The sequence below is a fragment of the Sapajus apella genome, unplaced genomic scaffold (assembly GCF_009761245.1).
Source record: "Sapajus apella isolate SASKATOON/1434 unplaced genomic scaffold, GSC_monkey_1.0 scaffold33, whole genome shotgun sequence".
NCBI lineage: Eukaryota > Metazoa > Chordata > Mammalia > Primates > Cebidae > Sapajus > Sapajus apella.
The window spans coordinates 23930574-23950792 of NW_022436973.1; the positions used below are offsets into that span (position 1 = coordinate 23930574).

General features: G+C 40.8%; 1 protein-coding gene across 3 annotated transcripts in view; it reads left to right on the top strand.

The window, feature by feature from the left end:
* LOC116563020 (tyrosine-protein phosphatase non-receptor type substrate 1-like) overlaps positions 1 to 9509 on the top strand; it is a 16384-nt gene extending 6875 nt beyond the window's left edge. Inside the window, exons 4-7 of one of the 3 annotated variants that reach the window (XM_032295643.1) lie at positions 3799 to 4113; positions 6408 to 6734; positions 7786 to 7895; positions 8520 to 9509. In XM_032295643.1, coding sequence (XP_032151534.1) covers positions 3799 to 4113; positions 6408 to 6734; positions 7786 to 7892 — 749 coding nt within the window. In that variant the 3' untranslated portion in view covers positions 7893 to 7895; positions 8520 to 9509. The remainder of the gene's footprint in view (positions 1 to 3798; positions 4114 to 6407; positions 6735 to 7785; positions 7896 to 8519) is intronic. The other 2 variants (XM_032295642.1, XM_032295644.1) reach the window with 2 other exon arrangements.
* Positions 9510 to 20219: the final 10710 nt, after the last annotated feature.

A 20219-nucleotide genomic window follows, 5' to 3' on the forward strand; every position in this document is an offset into this window, starting at 1 on the left:
TCTCTCTCTCTCTCTCTCTCTCTCTCTCTCTCTCTCTCTCTCTCTCTCTCTCTCGCTGTGTGTGTGTGTGTGTGTGTGTGTGAGTGTGTGTGTGTCCTCACACGATTTTCTCCACAAGAGGGAGCCGTCTGCCGGCAATTCAGACCCAAAGAGAGCGGCCTGCTTTCCTTTGGTCCAGCTTGGATCAGCTTGGGAGAATGAGTTACTGGCCCAGAGGGGGCCGGCTGGATAGTGGGGGCAGACAGGGTCCGAGAGGGTGGGTGGGGGTAACTAGGATTGGCTGGGCCTGGCGAGCTAGGGGTAAGCCAGCATATAGACTCACAGCTCTCCAGATCCACATGAAGCGGGAAAGGACGGTCCCGTGCAGGCACTGAGGGTGTATGCCTCCGTGCAGCAGTGTTACACACAGGCCCCTGCCAGGGCAAGGGTGCACGGGTGCCGGACCCGCAATAACAGCCCATCTGCATTCACACCAGGGTGCTCCAGCCCCCATTCTCTCTCTCCCTGACACAACTGGCCTCTATCTGGCTGCTGTAAGAATTCTCAGGGGGAATGATCCCACTCAGCTTTCAATTTCCCCATGCTTTTTTTTGTGTGTGTATTTCTGTTGTCCAGCAGAAATAAGAAAAACACTCACCCAGCAGGATGTACAGGTCTGGCTGAAAAACTCTAAACTGGTCCTTTCTGATCAGAAGCAAGTTACAATATTTCTTTATTGACTCATGCTGAGGTTTACGTCTCTTACTGTCCTCTTTTGCCTGCATACCGTATATCTGGCCCACTGCTGCAAGATTAACCTCCTGGGAGCATCCCTTCAATTATGCAGCTCCCCTATGTAGCTTTGTGGGGCCCCATGATCTGCAGGGGGAAGGGCAGCCCCTTCCTTTTCTGGCATTTAGGCCCCTTTCTATGTGGTGTTAACAAAGCGGTGCAGCTATCCTTCCCTAACCTGGCCCATAAAAGCCTTCATCAGCTCCAGCTCTTATGCACTTCCCACGCCGTCTCCGTTCCTGCTGGCTGACACCCACTGAGCATATACTGCACACTAGGCATCCTCAGATATGTTATCTGATCCTACAACAGAGCCCAGAGCTAGCACAGGGAGCCAGCTTTCAGAGGTCCCCAACAGCAGAGCTGGGGTTAAAATGAAGGCATGCCTGTTCAAAAATTCAATGTGTTTTTCTGCATTTTTCTTGCCTATCCTGCCTGAGAACACAAAGCTTAGTGTTATCTCAAGTCTCTGCTCCAATCTCAATTTTAAATGCTCTATTCTTGACATTTATTTCTTCCTGGATTGTGTAGTCTTATCTGGCCACACCATTTAGTTCTCACAACTAGTACTTAAACCACAAGGGCATTCTGAGAATCCCCCGACCCGGGCTTTTATTCCATTTACACCAGTCTTCCACAATTACACACTCACATCCTTGAAGCAGGGACTGGCTCTTATGTTTGAAGGTGGCCAAACTTTGGAGTCAAAGAGATCAGTGTCCCCAGCCATGTGACCTAAGACAAAACAGCTCCTTTTCCTTTTTTGAGATGGAGTTTTGCTCTTGTTGCCCAGGCTGGAGTGCAGTGGTGTGATTTCAGCCCACTGCAATCTCTGCCTCCCAGGTTCAAGTGATTCTCCTGCTTTAGCCTCCCAAGTAGCTGGGATTACAGGCGTGTACCACCACTCCCGGCTAATTCTGTATTTTTAGTAGAGATGGGTTTTCACCATGTTGGTCCGTCTGGTCTCGAACTCCTGACTTCAGGTGATCCACCTGCCTCAGCTTCCCAAAGTGCTGGGATTACAGATGTGAGCTACTGTGCCCAGCTGCAACTCTTTTTCTGGGTCAAGTTCCCCGTCGGTGCAATGACAATTGTTACACTCACCTCAAAGAGCTCTGCTTAGGATTCCTTTCCTTGACTCCTGCCTGGCATCTGGACAATGCAAGTTCTCTGCAATGACTACACGCAGTCTCCATAGTGCCTAGTCCAGAGCTGAGCTGCAAGTAGGACAATATTGAAGGTCATTGATTATTATAGAGCCAACTGTGCAGAAGGAGAGGCAGCTGTGATGTGACAGAAAAAAGCCTTGACTTGGAGTCAGAACTCCTGAGTCACAATGTCAGTTCTGTTCATTGTGAGGCCCTCGGATGAGTCAGTAACCCTCTCTGAGCCTTTTTTTTTTTTAATCTGCTAATATTAGAAATATGATTAAGAATAATTCCTTGGAAGGTCATCGTGAGCTTGTGATGCTGATAGTTACCATTTATATGGTGATTACTGTGTGCCACATATCTACACTAGTTACATCGCTTAATTTATTAATTAACTCTGAAAGAAATGCAAATGAAAACCACAGTGAGATGCCACCTCACACCAGTCAGAATGGCGAGTATTAAAAAGTCAAGAAATTAAAGAGGCTGGCAAGGCTGTGGAGAAATAGGAACACTTTTACATTGTTCCTCAAGGATCTAGAACTAAAAATATCATTTGACCCAGCAATCTCATCACTGGGTACATACCCAAAGGAATATGAATCATTCTATTACAAAGACACACGCATTGGTATGTTCATTACAGCAGTACTCTCAATAGCAAAGCAGTAAAATTAATTCCTTGACGTGGAATCAACACAAATGCCCATCGTGAATATACTGGATAAATTAAATGTGGTACATACACACCATGGCATACTATGCAGCCATAAAAACGAATGAGATTGTGTCCTTTGCAGGGACATGGATAAAGCTGGAAGCCATTATCCTCAGCAGCTAATACAGGAAGAGAAAATCAAACCTGTTCTCATTCACAGGTGGGAGCCGCACAGTAAGAACACACACCAAGGCCTGTTGCGGCAGGCGAGGGCAAGGAGAGCATCAGGACCAGTAGGAATGCATGCAGGGCTTACTACCTAGGTGACGGTTTGACAGGTGTGCAGCAAACCACTGTGGCACGCGTTTACCTATGTAACAAACCTGCACATTCTACGCATGTATCCCAGAACTTAAAGTAAAATAAAATTAAAAAAAGAAAAGAAAAATGTATTTCATCAAACCTAATGGCTAAATAAACAAGGGAAGTCTGAATTTAATTATACTCCAGATATAAAAATGGGATGAACAATTATTATAAAATTTAAACCATTTTTCTATTTAAAAAAAGCATTCCCATTTTACAGATGAGAAAACTGAGGCTTAGAGAGTTAAGTTGCTTGGGATCCAGTGGAGAGTTGGAAATGTAAACTTGAGTTGAGTGAGATCCCAAAGTCTATGCTCCTAATCTCTTCTCTATGGTTCTAACCTCTTCTCCATGGCCCGGCCTCTGAGAAGGGAGGTTCTCTTCCATTTTCAAACACTGAGGGTAGGGCTGGGTGACAGTCAGGGGCACAGACCATGGAGCCTGACTGCCTGTAAGATCCCTAGCTCTGCCACTGACTAGTGGATCTTAGACAAATTATTTATCCTGCCTGGGCCTCAGTTTCCTCATCTGTGAAATGGGGATAGTAACAGCTCCCACTTCTGAGGGCTGCTGTGAGAACTCCGTGAATTAGGGAAGAGCCTGTAGGCAAGATGAGTGCCATGTGGGTGTTCACTATGCAGTGTCCATAGGAGTTGAAACTGCTGTTGCCCATTGCTGCAGGTTCATTGTCTGTCCTCTGACATCAGATTCAGAAACTGGTTCCTATCAGAACATAAACTTCCAATCTTATAAAAGAGGAAGCAATGGGCTTCTTGGCAGATGCTGTGGGTTTGTTTATGCTGCGATTCAGGCACCTCTGTGTGCTCTCATGGGAGGGGTCTATCCTTGCAGGTAGGCATGCCCAGCCTCAGCCTCACAAGTTGCAAGGACCCCTTCAGCGATCTGAACCTGGCACAAGGATCCGATTGACCTACACATCCTCTGGCTTCTCGACAAACCAGGTTACTGTGACCTGGCTTAAAAACAAACACAAGCTCCCAAAGCCCCAGACCAGCATCCGCCGCAGTGGACGCACCTACAATGTGACCAGCAGTGTGCTCGTCCCGCTGACAGAGGATGATGTGCTCTCCCATGTCGTTTGCTATGTCGAGCACAAGTTGATGCCGTTTTTCCAGAAAACCATTGACCTGGACCAGTACCTCCGGGGTAAGATCTTTCTCTCTGCTAAGCTGAGGTATTGCAGAGTTTGGGTGGGGACTTCACTGAGCCTCAGTTTCCTCAATGGAAAATGAGGAAGAAGCCCCGATGATAAGCAAGCACATCCCTCATTTGATTTAGGCAAGAACGTAGTGAAATAACACCTGTAAAGTGCTTACTTTACACGGTGCCTTGCTCATACTAACTACTCAGAAGTGGCCACTGTGGTTGTTAATTATTATTATTATTCTTCACAGCAATTCTCAGAGCTCGCTTCTTTCATCTGTAGACCGGTGACAGATACCTTCCTGGAATCTGGACATCTTCCAGATTGATGACAGATGCTAGTGATCCTGTGCAGAAATAAGAACGCTTTTACACTGTTGGTGGGAGTGTAAATTAGTTCAACCATTGTGGAAGACAGTGTTGCGATTCCTCAAATAATTTCAAATAATTTTTCAAAATTATGTTTTAATGATTGTGCTATAAATGTGAGATTTGAAATGAAGAATTTGTTGGTACTATAGTATAAATTCTCAGGAAAAAATGATGCCAGCTTCTGTCCACTCCCAACACTTATTCTTCTAAGAGTTGGTGCCTCTCTGCAATTATATTCTATATTTATATACAAATATAAATTAAGTAAAATTATTTTTTAAATAGAAATGCTTTTCAAGATGAAGTTCCAACCAATTCCTTTTTTACAATCTCTATGAAATAGAGGGCTGATCTTGTATAGGCTCCAAGTGGCACTTTTTTTTTTCTATACCAAGAAGCTTCAGCGTTTACCTTATTTGGTTTCATGAGAATTAAATGAGAAAATGCATGCACACCACCTCAAACATTGGCATTCGGTGGATGGGAGCAGCTGTCAGTAGCTGTGCTCAGGCCTTTGTCCTCCCAACACTGGCCCCGACACCACATAGCCAGGAAAACTCACTGGTGGTTGAAATGGGCCGTCTCAGCCTCTTATCCTTTTTATTTGTTATTTTTTGTCCTTGCCACCTAGAACCCATGACAATTGCTTGGGGGCACCTTACCCTGCCCTGTTCTCCGTGGGCACCACCCCAGTTGCCAGGCCTTCAGCACCTGGAGTCCTCCGTTCTCAGGCCTTGCTCTTTGCGTGGTGAGATCCCTGTGCTCTCCCTGTGTGCTGACGAAGAAAGACTAAGTACAGGCAATAAGCTCATGGAGGGTGTTGGCCTCAGCTGCCACTAGCAACATCATTGATAGAATTTTACAAGTCTGGGCAGGTTGAGGGTGAGAAAAGAATATTTGGGAGTTGGATTCTTGTAACTCCTTCACATTGCACTACTGAAAGAGTTGCTTCCTCTACCCTAGATCAAGAGCTGAAATCTCTCTTAACTAGATCCATGAGAGCTGATCTGACCTCAGAGACTTTCATAGTTTTAGAGTCTTAGAAACAGAGGGAAAGTGGTTTGCATCAGATCTTGCAGTTGGCTGTAGTATCAGAGCAAGGACCAGAAGCCAGATCTCCCAGCCCTCAGTTTAGTGTAAGAGCTGCACCATGTTGTGTGTTCATAAGAAGTCTACTAAATAATTTAGTGTTTTGTAGGATTTCAAATTTGTCCAATTTTCCTTATTGTGAAAACATTCTATTGAATAGCTGAATATCTGGCTGAAAAATATTCTAGAAGTTATTAGATCATAATTTTGGAAGCCTGGAATCATAAATGCTTATAGCCTTATAGTTTGGGTGTTAGAATAGCATAAAAGTAAAACCTACTGTCTCTGGTATAATCCCAGCTTTGCTACTTGTGACCTTGGGCAAGTTACTTGACCTCTCTAATCTGAAGTTCCTTCCTATGGAAAATCTTAATATCTTGGATTCTAAGACTTAGAATCTATGAATCTTCAAATCTTTAAATTATCTAGTCATAGAGTGAGTTAAATGATTTGTAGCTTCTTCACTGGCAATCATACCTCATCTTTTCATCTTTAATGGCTAAAGTGAAAAAGAAAAGAAAGATTAGATGGCTTTCATCCACCCATCCATCTGTCCATCCATGCATCCATCCATTCATCCAAGCATGCATCCATCCATCCATCCATTCATCCAAGCATGCATCCATCCATCCATCCAAGCATGCATTCACTCATGAATTTGTGCTGTTATTCAATCATGCATTTCTTTATGTGTGCATTTGTTAACCAATACCTTAGTATTCCTCTGTGGCAGGCTCTGGTTATGCCCTAGGCAGATGACTCCATCATGAAGGAGCTCCCAAGCACCTACAGATGGCTTCCCACAATAATTGTTTGCTTTCTCTCGGCTTTATCAGTTCCCCCTGCAGTGACAGTGTCCCAGTCTTCCACCTCCTCCAGCTTGGTGGCTGTTACTTGCCTCGTGCAGAGATTCTACCCACAAAACGTGCATCTCACCTGGCTAGAGGACTGCCATACACTCAAAGACACTGAGCAACCCACATCCAAGAAGAATGATGATGGGTCCTACACCGTGGAAAATGTGCTGCTGGTGAATGCATCAGTGCAGGGGCTTGAGCGGGTGCTCACCTGCATGGTGGAACATGAGGGACAGCTTCCCAAACGGGCCAACCTCATACTGTCCACAACAGCCCACACCACATGTAAGCTCATTGGGAGCACAGGTAAGTTCACCTCTTCTTCTATGAGTTCCTGGGGTCACTCCTGTATCCTGAGTGGGTTTCAGAAGGTACTGGAAGGAGGGGGAGCTTGATAATCAATGAGATCTTATCCCACTTGAGAGTCTGCGATTCCTTAAATAACCAGAATGGTTTCTGGCCAGTGGATTCCTTTAAATCTGTCCATCCTAAACGTTCTTTAATTTCTGTGGAAAGAGTGATCGTCTGGCTCAATCTCCTTCAAAGTTCCCAAGAGAGGGTTCAGCTTAGTGCACTCACTTACTACTGGTGCTTCTGAGATGGCTGTCAGCAAGGCTCTCTTGTTTAAAATATTTGTTTCAGTTATATGGAGGTGAGCTTGCCTGTACATAAAACGTACTTGCATGATGTCTGCTCCAGAGATATAGGCTCTTCCGCTTGATTCTTGCACAGACGCTGCACCTCTGTGTGCTTCAGTCTGCTCATCTGTGGATAGTGTCTAATAAAGTTTCCTAATTCATAGTCTTTATGAAGATTAAATAAATTAACACATGTAAACTTTACATATGATCTATAATAAATGTCAACTATTGATACTACTATTTGAATTCAGGTACGATTATTGTAAAATTTGGTTTCCAGTAGTTACGGCTTTGTAAACTTAGGCAGCTGAGTTAATTATCTTCCCATAACCTCAGTTTACTCATCTAGAAAATGGTGCTAATGATACCAAACTCTTAAGATTGCGGCAAAGTTATCTTAAATAACCACAGGCCTTTGGGACATGGAGGTGATTATATGATTACTTGGGTTTGTACCTCTAAAGCTTTGCACAGTGGCTAGTGTGTGTCAGATATTCAAATCAGCATTTGTTGAGCCAAATTCAAGGTGAGGCTTTCAGATCAAGGTCATCTCTTATTTCCAAGACAGAACTAAATATAGAGAAAAGACATGGATTTGGAATCAGAATCGAATGCAACCTGCAGGCTCTGGAACTTCTTGGCTACATGACCTCAGAGAGGGCATTTAAACTCACAGAGCCCCCATGTGATGGCTCCTTCTACCCCTTGGCATTTAGGTCCAGAGATGCCTGCCGTTATCTTTGTGGTTTTCCTCTTGGGCCTCAAGGTGCTGCTGGTGATGAGTTTCACAGTGACCTACATCTGCAGGAGGTGGAACCTGTGACAGGTGAACATAGGATGGGCCTTAGTCTTTGGGACTGGGTGACAGGTTGGCAAGAGGCCTATAGGGCAAGCCCACAACGTCACAGGTGCCCTCAAGGGTACCCTCAAACCTCAAGGGAAGTTTGGGAACACCCTTTATTTTCTCCAAATGTTTTTTGGAATTCCCAGAGTCTTTCAGCTCTGTGCATTGTGTAGTGCCCTGGAGGTGGAAGGGTTTCAAATTCCATTTTCTGGGACCCTGGAGATGGAGGCAGGGGAATCCAAGGTGTGGGAGTGGTATGACTGTTGAGACCCAAACTCCAGAGTCCCCTAATACACTGTTATATGTTTCTGTTTTCATATGATATATTTTGGGGATGCATTAGGAAAGTATTGCTAAAATCAATGAATAGAACCTATTCATGGGACTTGGAGGTTCTGACTAGCGGCAAAGATGAATGTGGTTATGGGAGAGAGTTTAGAACCCAAAAAGTGGTGTTGGGGTGTAATGAGTAGGGGCTTTATTTCTGATCTGTGCCATGAATCCAGACCAAGCAGAATACCTGCCATATAGTAGGTGCTCAATAAATATTTGTGAAATTAATACATGAATAAACAAAGGTGAATGAACAATTATTTTTCTTTACAGCTCCTGCATGCAGAAACATTAACCTCCAGCCCTCTCCAAGGGCTTCAAGTGAGGAGAAGCTGCAGGGACTTATAGGTGACTAATGACCCTTCAGTTCGTCCCTGCCACCCCCATCATGGACACGCTCCCTTCTGCACACCCTCCCGGTGTTCCTTCCCTCAGACTTTTGGAGCTGAGTCAGGGACGGATTTTCTTCATGAGGACTCCAGGGATGTCTTGATTCTGATGTACTGAGCTTCAGATTGGCCCTGCTCCTACCCAAGAGAATCAAACTGATCAAGAAAAGAAGTTTCCATTCTACCCCTGGTCATGAACAATCCTTAATTTTCAGAGCAATTTTTACTTTTGAGTAGGGCTTTTGAAAGTATGATTTCATTTGAACACACATGTATTTTGAAATCACTGGCAAGTTGCATAAGCATTTTTGTCTTCTGAAATGTACAAAAAAATACAAACAATACTCATGGACCTACTTTGTAAAATATTAACATTTTGCCATCGTGTTCTTCAGTTCTTTTCTTTAAAAAAAAAAAAACGCTGTTCTGAATTTGGTGTTTATCATTCTCAGGCATGATTTTATACCTTTATAACATATGTGTAAATCTTTATCAATGTATAGGATTAGTTTTCATATTTTTAACATTATATAAATGCTATGATACTGTACACAGCATTTTAGAACTTTATTTTTTATGCTTAACACAGTTTGAGAGGTTTATTCCTGTTGATACATGAAGTCACATTTTAATTTTCCACTATTCTGTGGTCTTCTATTGTAAGATTATGCTACAATTTATCAATTCTTCTCATGATGTTGAAGCTTCATTCAATGTTTTGCTAGTACAACTTTCACAAACATTCTTATATTTGTTTCCTTGGGCATGTGTGGGAGACTTCATCTTGTTCCTCTAGCTTGGCTCACAAAGCTGCAGTACTGGTATGATTTGGGAGCTTTTGTTATATAAAAACAAGTTTCTAATTGTTGCTCAAGTTTTACTCTTTCCATCTATGCCTTTCATCTCACTATATATATATATATATAATTTTTTTGAATGTTTATTGCATTTTTTAAATAGTTATCTTTTAGTAAGTTAAAGAGTTAAGTTTTACTTCCTTCTATTCCAATATTAACATAATTTAAAATCAAACAAAATAAAAAAAAATAATCACCAGCAGACTTGAATGGTAAGAAATATTAGCAGACACCCTTCAGGCACAAAGAAAATGACACCAGGTGTAAATCTGGATCCATACAAAAGAATGAAGAACAGAAAAAGTAAATAGATGCATAAATTTAAAAGACATTTAAATGAAACTCTGTAAATGGTAAGTGAATGTTTAAAGCTAAAAATAATAAGGCAATGTGGGTATGATGATAATGTATCAATATCATACAATACATGGAACAATGGCACCAAGGTTGGGAGAGGGAATTGGATGTACACTGCCGGAGTATTCCTCTACCATACATACAGTGGTATCAATGTTGGCTTTTTCAGGATCGCTGTATACTTCTGTATTTTTTTCATGTTGTCTTTTATGTCATTTACAAACAGCTTTATAAACCTTGTGCATTTTTATTAAATTTATCTTTTTAATACTTAAATGTAAGATTTGGAACTATAAAAAGAAGAAAACTTGGAAAAAGCTCTTCCAAGACGGAGTCTCACTCCATCGCCCAGGCTGGAGTACAGTGGTGCGATCTTGGCTCACTGCAACCTCCGCCTCCTGGGTTCCAGCAACTCTCTTCTCTCAGCCTCCCAAGGAGCTGGGATTACAGGTGCTCACCACCACATCTCACTATATTTTCCTGGTGGTGTGTGTGCGCACGTGTGTGTATGCATTATGGATGGTAGGAATCTTATTTTTTTTAATAGGTGGTGGGAATCTTACCTTTTTTCTAGAAGGATCAATTATCCAGCACTCCCTGATATGCACACCACCTTTGCCGTACAGTGAGTGTCTATAAATCTGTGGTTGCTTTGATGAGCTCTTTGTTCCGCTGATCTGCTTGTCTAGCTCTCTGTCAATACAGGCAAATTAAACTGTGCTTCACTTTGCTGCACCTCACAGATACTGCGTTTTTCACAAATTGACAGTTTGCGGCAACCCTGCGTGAAGCAAGTCTATTGGTGCCCTGTTCCCAATAGCATATCCCCACTCCGTGTCTCTGTCACATTTTGGTAATTCTTGCAATATTTCAAATTCTATATCTGTTACGGTGATCCGTGATTAGTGATCTCTGATGATATTATTGTATTGGTTTTGGGGATCCACGTACCATGCCCATACGAAACAGCACATTTGGAAAAATGTCTTGCGTGTTCCGACTGCTCCACCTACTGGCCGTTCCCCCATATTGCTCCCTCTCCTCAGGCCTCCCTATTTTCCCTAAGATAGGGAGACACATTGGCCTGAAATTAAGCCCATTAATAACCCTGCAATGGCCTCTTAGTGCTCAAGTGAAAGCAAAAGTTGCAAATCTCTCACTTTAAATCACATCTGAACATGAAGCTTAGTAAAAAAGGTTTGCCCAAAGCTGAGACAGGCTGAAAGCTAGCCCTCTTGCACCAAACACTCAGCCAGTTGTGAATGCAAAGGAAAAGTTTTTGAAGGAAATTAAAAATACTACTCCAGTGAGCACATGAATGGTAAGAAAGCAACACAGCCTTATTGCTGATATGGAGAAAGCTTTAGTGCTCTCAATAGATGATCGAACTAGCCACCACATTCCCCTGCATACCACCGAGGTATGCTTGTACCTGTCTTAGCATAGCTCTGCCGTGTGTTTTGACATCTTTTGGGCAAAGCGTCTCACCATTCCTTATCCAAAATTGTTGTAACTATTCTTGACCAAAATGAATGTTAGACTCACTTTGTCAAGTTTCATGAAAAATACTTTTAGATTTATTATCTGATTCCATGGAATTCATATGTTATTTTGGAGAAATTTACATGTTTTTCAGTGTTGAGTCTTCCATTTATGGACGTGGTATACCTCTATTTATTTAGGTTTTATTTTATGAAGTTCAGCTTACAATTTTGCAGTTTTTTTCTCCATAATGGTTGTATGCATCGTCAGTTAGAGCTGCCCTTAATGTTTTCTAGTTTATGGAATCTTAAAAATTTATTAGTTTTTTCAGTGTTTTTTGACTACTGAATAGGATTGCAATTGAGTTTTGAACATCAATCTTACAGCTGGAAAGCTTATGAAATTCTTTTACTAGTGCTAATAGTATGGACATTCCTTTCACGTATAACTGTTTTTTTTTTTTTTTTTTGAGTCAAGTGCTGCTCTGTCACCCAGGCTGGAGTGCAGCGGCATGATCTCAGCTCATGGCAACCCCTGCCTCCAGAGTTCAGGCGATTCTCCTGTCTCAGCCTCTGAGTAGCTGGGATTACAGGTGCATGCCACCACGGCCAGCTAATTTCTGTATTTTTGTAGAGACAGAGTGTTCCACCGTGTTTGCCAGGCTGGTCTCGAACTCCTGACCTTCAGTGATCCACCCTCCTCGGCCTCCCAAAGTGCTGGGATTACAGGTGTGAGCCACTGAACCTGGCCTTTACGTGTAACTCTTATAATATTCATCTAATGATCTAAATTAGTGTTTATCAAGTTACATGTACACATTATTTGAGTCAAATAGTTAAATAAGTTCTACATATGAAAACTGGAGTCTCCCTAACATCCAACCATATTCTACCTCCCAGAAGCAACTATTTTCAACTTTTAATGGATGATCTTAGATCTTACTGCCATATCTCGTATAACATGCTCTATATCACCACTTCTTCCTTTTTCGGTATTAGGCATTATTTTTGACTTCCCACCATTGCAGATGGGAATATAATGCTCTGTCATTGCTGACTTAATGCCACACATGAACACTTTCTATTCCCCATCACCTCAATATGATTATATTATAATTTGGAATAAATTAAGAATGAATGTCTATATCGTAATGAGTATTTGAATATCATTTCTTTCTTTCTTTTCTTTCTTTCTTTCTTTTTTTTTTTTTTTTGAGATGGAGCCTCACTCTGTCACCCAGGCTGGAGTGCAATGGCATGATCTTGGCTCACTGCAACCTCCACCCCCTGGATTCAAGCAATTGTCCTGCCTCAGCCTCCCGAGTAGCTGGGATTACAGATGTGCACCACCATGCCTGGTTAATTTTTGTATTTTTAGTAGAGATGGGGTTTCACCATGTTGGCCAGTTTGGTCTCAAACTCCTGACCTCAAGTGATCCACCCACCTCTGCCTCCCAAAGTGCTAGGATTACAGACATGAACCATTGTGCCCCGCTGAACATTATTTCCAGTGGAGTCTGGTGATATTCCCAGCTTTTGCCTATGTTGAGCCTCTCCTGTGTATGTTTGTGGAATCACCACTATAGTCAAAATACAGACAATTCCATAATCATAAATGTCTCCCTAGTGCTACCTCTTTATACTGACACGCACCCTCACTATACTAAGTCTCTGGCAAATGCTCATCTCTTCTATATCGCCGTAATTTTGACAATGTTATAGAAATAGAATCATACAGTATGTAACATTTGGGTTTGACTTTTTCACTCAACATAATGCCTTTGAGAACCTTACAAGTCGTTGCATATATAAAAAATTTACTTTATTGCTGAGTGGTATTTCATTGTGTAGATGCACACAGTTTGTTTAACCATTCACTTGTAAGACAAATTTGTCTTACATCCGTTGTTTCCAGTGTTTTGCTGTTACAGATAAATCCGATGTAAATATTTGTGCACAGGTGTTTGTGTGTGCATAAGTTTTCATTTTTCTGGGACAAATGCATGGAAGCGCAATTGCTGGATCATGTAGTATAGTAAGTGTATACTTAGTTCTTTTAAAGAAGTTGCCAACCTATTTTGTAGAGTGGCTCTATTATTTTACATTCCCACTTGCAATGTATTAGATATGCAGTTTCTCCACATCCTAGACAGCATTTGGTACTGTCATTATGTTTTACTATAACTGTTCTGTTAGGTACATAGTAATAATATCTCACTGGGATCTTAATTTGCATTTTCCTGATGGTGAGTGATGGAAGCATCATTTCACGTGTTTATTTGCTACCTATATATCCTTGTTGGTAAAATGTCTCTTTATGTCTTTCTCCCATTGTGATATTGTGTAATATATATTTGGTCTTCAACTCTGTTTACTGCCAAACAACTCCTAAAGTCCTTAGACTCTCCAAAGAGATGTCTTTTTGTATCCTAATGAATTGACTGATGGTTGGGAGCCCCTACGTAGCTTTGGGATAGGGACTGGTCATCAGAAAGACCAAGACAATCAGGGGACCTGAAGATTAAGTTGATTGAATGATTAAATCAATCATGCCTACATAGTGACACAGATTAATTAAACCCCAGGAGGAAGTCATGAGATCTGTGATTTATAGCCAGTCAGTCAGAAACATATTCCTGGCAATTGGCATTGGAAGTGGGGAGAAGTCTCATGGGACTCAGTGCTCACTCCTGTGGTATCTGACGTTACCTTCAGAATAGACAGCATCAGATTAAAATTGACTTGAGGATACCCAGCTGAGTGTCTGCTGCAGAATTGATTGCTTGCTTGCTGATGGGAAGAAATCTCCAACATTTGGTCACAGAAGTCTTCTGTGTTGATTATTGCTGTTATGAGTGCAGAGGAAAAACAGTTTGAGTTTTCCCACATTTACCCACTTGTCATGGAATTTTTCATCTTGTTTTGTTGTTTCTAACTGTCGAATTTTGAGAGAGATATCCTAGTTTCGAACCCTTTGTCAGATGTGTGGTTTGCAAATATTTTCTCCCAGTCAGTAGCTTTGTTTTCAGTCCTTAACATGGCATTTTGAAAAGCAAAATTTTAAATTTTGATGAAATCCAATTTATCAATTTTTAAAATTGATCATTTTTGATGTCAGGTCTAAGAATCCATCATCAAGCCCTAGAGCCTGAAGATTTTCTCCTAAACGTTTTATAGTTTTATATTTTATCTGTGAACCTGTAATCTATTTTGAGATAATTTTTGTATAAGGTACGGCATGAGGTTTAGGTTGAGGTTCACTTTTGTTTATGGATATCCAGCAACTTTTGTTGAAAACATTTTTTCACTTAAGGAATCAATCCTTCCTTTATTGAATCACTTTTGCCACTTTTAAAAATCAACTGTCTGTACTTGTATGGGGCTGTTTCCAGTTTTTCTATTTTGTACCATTGATCTATGTGTCTACATTCCTCCGCCAATATCACAAAATTTTGATTACTGCATCTTTATCGTATCTTAAAACCAGGCGTATTGGTTCCTTCCACTTTATTGTTTTGACCTTTTAGTTCTCTTTTTTCCTTTGTCTATATAAATTTTAAAATGGTCTTATGTATATTTACAAAAATATGTCTAGAATTCTGATTGAAATTGTGTTAAACCTTCATATCAGTTTGGATAGAATTGACATTTTTATTATGCTGAGGTTCCCAGTCCAAGGATATAGCATGTCTCCCTGTGATGGTTAATTTTAGGTGTCAACTTGACTGGGTTAAGGGATAGACAGATAGCTGGTAAAACATTATATCTGGGTGTGTCTCTGAGGGTGTTTCTGGAAGAGATTGGCATTTGAATTGGTGGACTGAGTAGGATGGTCTGTCCTCATCTAATGAGGATGAGCACCATTCAATCAGTTAGCTGGGATAGAACAAAAAGGCAGAGGAAAGGTACATTCGCTCTTTCTTCTGGAGCTGGGACACCAGTTTCTCCTGCCCTTAGATATCAGAACTCCAGGTGTGTGGCCACTGGACTCCAAGACTTATACAGATGCTATGAGATTCCCTAGTCCCCATCTCTATCTCTCTAGGGTCTTAGGCCTTTAGCCTCTGACTGACAGATATGCCAGCAGCCCCTGCCGGTTCTCAGGCCTTCAAATGTGGACCGAGCCACTCCACCAGCTTCTCTCGTTCTCCAGCTTGCAGACAGAATATCATAGGACTTCCCAGCCTCCATGATCACATGAGTCAATTCCCATAGTAAATTTCATCTCATCATTCTATTGATATATATATCCTGTTGGTTCCGTTTCTCTGGAGATGCTAATAGTCTCCTCTTTATTTGAATCTTCTTTGATTTCCTTAATCAGTGTTTGCAATTTTCAGCATACAAGTCTTATATAAGTTAAATTTATGCCTACTTCATTTTTGAGCAATTTAAATAATATTCTATTTTAAATTTTGGTTTTCATGACTTTATTGCTAATATACAGAATTAAAGATAACTTTTTCCATGGTGATCATGCAGTCTGTCACCATTCTGAACTCACATATCAGTTCTAAGAGTCTGTTCTGTAGATCCTGTAGAATTTCCCACAAAGACTATTATGTCATCTACAAATAGAGACAGTTTTCTTTCTTTCTTTCTGATATGTATGCCTTTTATTTCCTTTCCTAGTCTTATTGCCCTGGCTAGGACTTCCAGCACTATCGTGAAGAGAAATGGTGAGAGAGGAAGAAACACTGTCACTGAGAAGTCATGGTGAGGTCAGGACCTGTCACCCCCACTGCTGCCACAGAACAACAGAGAAAAAAGCTCCACGAGTGCCTAGAAGCCAAAAGGAACTTCAAGTGCCAAACACTGAGCCTTATCTAAAAGCCAAAAATAATTGCCCGAATCTACCCAACAGAATGTTGTCAATCATGCTGTTTTGCCTGATAAAGGCATAAAGCCCAGCAGCATTAAACTCCAGGCCAGACCAGCCAATATTACAAGGTCCCAGGAGCCAAAGTTGAAGCTACTAAAACTGGACAAAAGCTGATTTCAGGAAGTGTTTTTCTAACCTAAACTGCAAGCCTCCAGCGGTAGCTGACAGGAGCATAAAGCTGGATCATTTACCACAGGAGAACTGTCAAGAAAACCCAGGGGGTCACTTAATGCACAGGATTTGAAGACTACAAAGCAGCAGTTAACAAACACATCAAGGAAGCTAAGTGTACAGACTCCGTAGGAAACACTCGTGCTGAAAATTAATCTTTGGTTAGCTTTCTAAAACAGATTAATGAAGAGAATTTGCCTCAAACCTTGTCAGACCCTGAAAGCAAGCCAGATTCTCAATAATGTACCATAAATAAGTTAAAGAATAACTCCCATAATTGAACTAAGAGCAATTTGGTTCCTAAACAAGCCTTGGGCAGATATTCAGTGACTAATGCTGCCCTGAAAGACAAGAGTTAATAAACAATTTGTTAGAGAAACACAAGTCAAGCTTCTATCAGTCAAGTCATAGCAACTCTCTCAAGGGGATCTTGCAAGACCGGGAAAAAAGCCCCCAAGACAGTCCCTCTCTCTCTGTTTGTTCAGACCCTTAGCAGGACTCAAGTATCAAATAAAAATTAGTGGTCGAGGGTGTAAAGGTTAATAGGGTTAATTGCTAAAGAGCATGTATAAGTTAGTGAACAGAAAGTAAATACACCAAAACCAGGACACACTCCAGTTTGTTTCAGGGAGGATATAATAGCAGACATCCAAACATTAAGCAGGATCAGCAGTCCATTCAACCTTGTTTTGGGACTTGGTCGTGTGCCCTGCAAAAATCAAAAGCCGTAAGCCAGAGGCCTAGTTTGACAGTTGGCAGCTTAAATTCAGTTGTTCCCAGCACCCCTGGCATAAGAGCAAATGGAACTAATGGGGACAAATGCCACAACAGCTTACAACACAAAGCACAGGCATTGGACTCCAAGTTGAAAAAGGCTCTTCCATTTTCTCAACAAGAGAGCTCCCAAAACTCGAGCTGGTGACACAATCATGAATGGCAAAGGAGTCTCAAAAGGAACCCAATGAATACAAATATTGAAAAGAAAATAATAGCAGAGGATCAAAGGAAATAACTGGAAGAATGACAGAAACCTAAGGGGAAAATCTGTAAGTGGCCTCCTATGACACATAAAACAAAAGAAAAATAATAGATAAAATAAATATTCTGGAAGAGCATTGAAAAAGAAGAGGAAGAAAAGAAAGCACAGCTTCAACTGCTCAGTCAAACTAACAACACTCTGACAGAATGTCTGCAGCTCATTGAAAGGGCTGTGGTTTTTAGTGAAATATCTGCCATATTGTTCAGTATTCCTGAGGCCAAAGAACTGCTAAATTCTGGTTCTACAAAGCAAAGTTGTGAGCAAGCAAAGGCACCTGTGATGCTACCGGGCTCTATGAAAGGGCCGTTAAAAATCGGGCAATACCAACACAAGTGCTGCGGAAAGTTGTTTTTAATTTTTGCAAGACCCAAACAAAACCATGGAAGGAATTACCTCTGGCTTTTTAGTTGATAAGATTGATATGACATCAGCAGAAGAGCTGGCCAACAAGATGGAATCTGGAAAGTCTTGTGTTTCTCCAAAAACAAACAAACAAAGGAACAGGTTACAGCAACACTCCAAATAATGAAGGCATAACAGGATAATCATCCTGGTGTCAAATTGGAGATCGCTCCAACCCTGGAATAAATGGAGTGGCAGAATTGCAAGACATGAAACTTCTCACTCCTGTTGGGTGTTGGATGGAGCTCAAACACGCAGTATCCCACTACCTGGAAAGGCTGTAGAAATGCAATTTAGTAGTGACTTCTGTTGATGAGCTATTAGGAATGAAAGAAACACAGCACTTCATATTTTATAAAAATGAGATTTTGCCTGTAACATTAGGGTTTCAAATCCTTGAATCATAATTTCTGGAAGCTTTTTTAAAAAAAAGTCATTTTAGAACCTCTGAGATATGAAACTCTTGTTGGAGGGACCTGGAAGAGAATGCATAAGTAGACAGGCATAATAGATACAGAAGATTATGTATGGACTCTCAGGATTTAAAGTAATTCACTTGGCTTACTCAGATTTTATATACTCACAGTAAAGTCTTCGGTGTCCATGTTTTGCAACGTACATAAATTTTAAAATATCAAGAATTAATTTATCCTGTAAGTATGATAAAAATTTGCACTTTGTTGATATAGTTTAACCCCAACACAATTCTTTTTTTATATTAGAAGGTTGGTGCCACAGTATGATGGTCTTTCCTTTCTGCATCCACCTTAGCAGAGAGAGCAAGTCCTTTTAGGGTGAAAGATCTGAGCTTTCGCTCTGGCTTGCCAGGCTAGGTGGGACCACCTGGTCCAAATCTCCTCATTTTACAGGTGAATAGTTTTGTCTTTGCTCAGAGACTGCAAGTGACATTTATGTGTGATCTGTGACTTCTGTCACAGTATCCCTGAGATGAAGGGTAATCCTTTCTGTGCTAAGTCTCCTTGAATGAAATGCAATCTTGAATTGGGTGGTCATCTGGCTCTTGGTATATATTCAAACCTAATTTTGCATTTATTATTCAGAAATACTCGAAAACAAAAAGGGAAAGAGAGAGGGGTGAGGAGAGGATGCTGCTTCTTCATTTCAGTGCTTTGATCTGCCAGGGGACAACTGGCCTGAGAAGGGAAGGCAAGCCCCAGAGACTGTTGTCAGTTGTTTTACCTTCCTCCTGAGCAACTGCTCTGGGAAAGGGAAAATCAGAGTCATCATGCTGATATACCACATAGAAAACCCTAGTCAAGATATTTTTAATTTTAACTTTCTGAATATTTAAGTATTATCCTTTAAACAATCATTAACTTTTTGTTTATTCCTGCTTTTAAAAAAAGAGTGGTGAGAAGAAACATTCTTGTCTCTATCCATATCATGAGAGAAAGGCTTCAATCTTTCACCATTAAGTATGTTAGCTGTAGCATTTTGTTTTTGTAGGTGTTCCTTTTTGTTGATTTCAGTTGACACATAATCATTATACATATTTATGGTGCACAGAGTGATATTTTGAAACATGCATGCAAAGTACAATGATCAAATCAGGGTCATTAGGATATCCAGCACTTCAAACATTTATCATTTCTTTGTGTTGGGAACATTCAAAATTCTTTCTTCTAGCTTTTTAAAAAATGCAGTAACTTATAGTTTACCATATGCACCCTACAGTGCTGTGAAACATCAGAGCTCATTTCTCACATCTAGCTGAAATTTGTATCTGTTCACCAACTTCTCGGTATCCTCCCTACCCCCTACCATTCCCAGCCTCTGATAACTGTAACTCTCTACTTCTATGGGCTACATTTTTTTTTTTATGGTTCCCACTATAAGTAAGAACATGTGGTATTTGTCTTTCTGTGCCTGGCTTATTTTACTTAACAATGTCCTCCAGCCTCATCCATGTTGCTGAAAATGACAGGAATGCATTATTTTTTTTTAATGGCTGAGTAGTATTCTATCGTGCATATATACCACATTTTCTTTCTTCATTCACCTGTTGATGAATATTTATGCTGATTCCATACCTTTACAATAGTGAATAGTGCTGTAATAAACACAAGCGTCCCTTTGAGATTCTGATTTCCTTTCCTTTGGATAAATACCCAGTAGTAGAATTGCTGGATTGTATGGTAATTCTATTTTTAGTTTTTAGAGAAATCTTTATACTGCTTTAAATAATGGCTGTACTAGTTTACGTTCCCACTAACACTGTATAAGAATTTCCCTTTCTTCACATCCTTGCCAGAATTTGTTATTTTTTGTCTTTTTGATAATAGCCAATCTCAACTGGGATGAGACGTCTCACTGTAGTTTTGATTAGTGATGTTGAATGTTTTTCCATATATTTGTTGGCCATTTATTTGTATGT